Source organism: Sinohyriopsis cumingii, chromosome 19 (assembly GCF_028554795.1).
Source record: "Sinohyriopsis cumingii isolate HCF-2022 chromosome 19, ASM2855479v2, whole genome shotgun sequence".
In the NCBI taxonomy this organism is placed as follows: domain Eukaryota; kingdom Metazoa; phylum Mollusca; class Bivalvia; order Unionida; family Unionidae; genus Sinohyriopsis; species Sinohyriopsis cumingii.
Window position 1 is genome coordinate 13,002,526 of NC_142979.1, and position 4,149 is coordinate 13,006,674.

Below are 4,149 nucleotides of genomic sequence, written 5' to 3' on the forward strand. Positions count from 1 at the left end.
ACTGCTACGTTATATTCGTGGAGTTCGTGGTTGGTACAATCCACAGACTTAAAAACCCAATGAACAATATTCATTCTGTGGAAACAGTAGAACTACTTCCCCATTCGATGAAATTTAAGCGGGGACGAAAATATAATTTTCTAAAACCAAGCAATTGGATTCTCTGGAATACATATGAATTCACAGAATTCTAATACATTTTCAACTGGTCATCATGAAAATTAGTGTCGTTCTGGAATATCTTTAAGAAGATAGGAAGAGTTATGGAGGTGGCATTTTGGCGGTAATTAAATCATGTACCATCAAGTGGCATTTTCACGGTTTTAAAATGGCGTATCGTGAAGTGGCATTTTCGCGGCATTAAAATCATGTACGATCGAGAAACTCGTCAAAATTTTAGGTATATGAAACAAAGAGCTTAAAACGAAAACTAAATAAAGCCTTTCAAAACTCTTTTTTCTTAAAACACAAATTGCACATGACATAATCATTGTTGACCATTAATATCTAAGCCAATATTACAACAAATAAAGAAGTAATGAGACATGCCATATCTTAATTCCCTTTCTTTGACTTCTCTTGTCTTTTCTTAAATTTCTATGTCAATCAAACTGGCGGAAAAAAGGTGCACTGAATTACCCTAAAATAGTTACCTAGCAACTCTGATAATGTCTTAAATATGGTTCAGACAATGCTTAATAACTTATCATTGCAGACATGTATATTATCATAGGTGAGATAATGCATAAAACGTTGATGTTTAATTTTTCTAACCATCGTCAAATTACAGGGTTTCGATTCAATAAAAAATAATTACTGAAGACGCGAGCACTAGCAATCAATCAAACGATATGATTCGCCTTTATTGATTTATAGTCAGAATGGCATGACTATCTAAATCACCTAAGTGACATCTAAATAAATTAAGTATTTAGCCAATATGACTAACTCGTTAGGTTTTTCATCAACCCATTTATAGTTTGTAATTACAGCACTCCGGTAAACAATATACATGCCATCTGTAACAAGTCGGAGTGTTCAAAAAGATTTACTAACCAATTAAATTCTCGCATGATAAATATGATGAATTAAGTATCATGCTTTAACCAGACACGAATAAATAAATGAACGACTCATTGTACGATATATGTGGAAATAAATTATCCGATACCTTACATAGTGAAAGTATGGTACCATACATTCAGCATACATCTTCTCTTTGTGAAAGGGAACAATTTCCACTTAGTGTATTAAACGAATGAGGTCTTCTTAGAGTTTGCTTTAGTTTTGATTGGAGAGGAATTTTCGCGTCTCCATTTTCTAGTTTACCCAGCAGCCTTGGATTTCTTTTCATGCCCCGAACAGGAAATGATTGGGTCCTTCTAAGACCCTGGCTAATGTCCCCGTTCTTTTTCTGAAGTCGAAACGACGAAGACCTGAAAGATTTGACGCTTCCTCTGCGTTTATCCTTATAGCACAAATAGTGGAATTGTCTTCTGATATAACGATAGAAGGATTTACGTAGAATTTTATTTCTAATTCCATATACTGATCCGTTCACAACCGGGGCACTAAGAAAAAGAGTAGTTACTGTTGCGTATATGGCAATGTTTGGCTGTAACGACGGGGCTATAGCCTCTAAAACAAGTATCACAGAAAATGGGATGTAGGTCAATACGAAAGCGCTGATCAGTTGGAAGATTGTACAGAGAGCTTTGGTTCCCTGTATTGATAGACTGCTGTTGGTTCCGTTTACTTGATTATTAGGTGGAGTTATGGGTGCCTGTATAACATTGGCCATCCGTATCATGGTTGCAGCAATTCGACTACTCTGGGTCCTTGCAATTTTGAATATGTGTGTGTAGCAGTAAAACATTAATCCAAGAGGAATATAGAATGCGATGGAAACAAAAATAAATATATAGATTTTTCCCCATACACTGTGATTACTGACAAAACATATCCCTTTCTCTGAATGAAATGAATGACTGGTACCTCCGAGTAACGGCGGTAATGAAAACACACATGCTCCAACCCAGAATACTACAAAGCATACAATAATTTTAATGGCTGTAGCCATAAATGAATGATGAAGAGGGCTGGATATCGTATGGTACTTGTCCCAGCTTAGGGCGGCAATTGTCCACGTTGTTACAATGGTTATCATGGAGAGGATAAAACCGAACATCTGGCACAAAACATTTCCTCCAAACCATTTGCCTGTGAAGCCTACAACGGCTACAAGAAGATTTATTAGAAATGACAGTAATAATCCAGTAATTCCAACATGAATTAAAAGCATATTTCTCACTTTTCTTAATCTTCTGTTTGGAACTATGGCTACAATCATGAACACACTTAAACATGCACCTATGACCACAAACGTCACCAGGCATATACCATAGGTGGTACTGGCCGCACCGGAAGTCCACATGTTTTCAGCTTCCTTTTCCCGGTCCGGGCGTATCTCCGTGTTATTGGAATTCCCAAGAACTATTATAGATGTGTTGTACACCTCACTGATATTGTCATGAATGTACATTGCAGAATACAATCCGGAAGTATTTTTGATATGGCGTTCCTCAGTACGAACATCTGGAATCAACGAGAAAGTAGTAAATCCGATCATATAGATAGAATAATTGTTAAATACAGCGTCGTTTCTTGCAAACATTAGTGCGTTTGTGAGCTTTAAAAAATAAAAAATGTATTACATTCGTTTGTAGCACCGTTTTTTGGAACAATGTCGTATACTTTCACGGGGTGTGGTAAGAACGATTTCACCTGTGATATGACTACATGTAATTGTGTTTGGCATCAGACGAAAATACATCATCTTGAATTAGACGAGGCAGCATGTTCGGTACGTTATCGTTGTTGTATGTTTCAATGAACATATGTAACAAATTTCCATAGTAATCAGAACATTGATCCAGAAGTGAAGTAAACTAACCTATTAGCATTCAAAATTTAAATGATAAATCTGTAAATAAACTCTTAAAGTACATGCACATTTATGATCCCATAAGATACAAAAGAATTAAGTGTTACGTTCCTCCTATGTGCGTCATGAAACAAAATTAGCATCTCGCTTTCGTATTACACAGAAATCGAATCTTATTTATATCATCCCAAAGCAGCTAGTTAATATCAATATTTTTGAATAACTCCAGGCACGTACTGATTTTGATAGACTCGTTTTCTTCACTGAGTGGAACATTATAATAAATTTTAACTTCCTTGTGTTTTCAACTGCAAGCTCTTTGTGAGATTCTCTTAAAAGAAATCAGGCTGAATTTGTTAACCGTCCGCACTCCACAGTTAAATTAGCAAATACAGTGTCATGTTATTTGTACAGTCTGGTCAGCAAGGTGAACTTTGATTGCCTGGTTTCATATGCTGAAACGGCTCAACTACCTTTTGGTGACCACTATATTTTATATATAATTGCTGACTTCGAGTTAAGTCATTTTTCTTTGTTTCAAATACTGCACATTAAATCATATAAACTCTCTTAAATCCTTTACAGGTTGAGATATATTACTAGAACAAAATTACTTACTTCTTTTTCGCTATATTCACACGGCAGTCAAAATAAGTCCGAAATATTCACACGGCAGTCAAAATAAGTCCCAAATATTTAGTCCACAAATTTGTAACTTTCAGTTCAAGCAGAGACGATGTCGATTTCTGTATGTATCGTGAAGATCAAATATCTCTTCAATTTTACTAAGATATGCTGTTTGATAAGTTCACCTGTGTCAAAATATAGAGACGGCTTCACGAATGATATCTGCTCACACATCTACTCGGCGAGAACGAGGAACTGTAATGTCAGTCCGTTTTACTTACTAGCGTATATATATAGTTTCTGCGAACACCTAACACAGAGCGGCAACTGACGAACTGACGGAGGCTACGATAGCATAAATATATCCTATCCATTACTTCTCGAATCCGGCTCACAGACTAGATGCTAGGGCCTCCTTAGTAAAAACTCAAGTGATTTCGCCCTGCCATTTAACTTTGCACAACGGCTAGACTGATATGCTATTTTGAGATGGGGCAGGATTTCTCATCAACAACTTGCTGATGCTCATTTTCACGGGAGGTTTCTGGTAATAGACCTTGAGCTGATATGCTCATCAA

The 4,149-nt window shown here is 36.3% G+C and overlaps 1 protein-coding gene across 1 annotated transcript; it reads right to left on the minus strand.

Moving 5' to 3' along the window:
• Positions 1-435: 435 nt before the first annotated feature.
• LOC149775149 (histamine H2 receptor-like) lies at positions 436-3,943 on the minus strand. The gene is made up of 2 exons (XM_089943376.1): positions 3,563-3,943; positions 436-2,595 (listed from the first exon to the last, which is right to left on the minus strand). The coding sequence occupies exon 2, from the start codon at positions 2,540-2,542 to the stop codon at positions 1,202-1,204; it is 1,341 nt and encodes a 446-aa protein (XP_089799502.1). The 5' UTR covers positions 2,543-2,595; positions 3,563-3,943; the 3' UTR covers positions 436-1,201.
• Between the last annotated feature and the right edge of the window lie 206 nt (positions 3,944-4,149).

Excerpts from the sequence above, each read along its gene's own strand:
- LOC149775149 (XM_089943376.1), bottom strand. The coding sequence starts at position 2,542 with ATGTACATTCATGACAATATCAGTGAGGTGTACAACACATCTATAATA.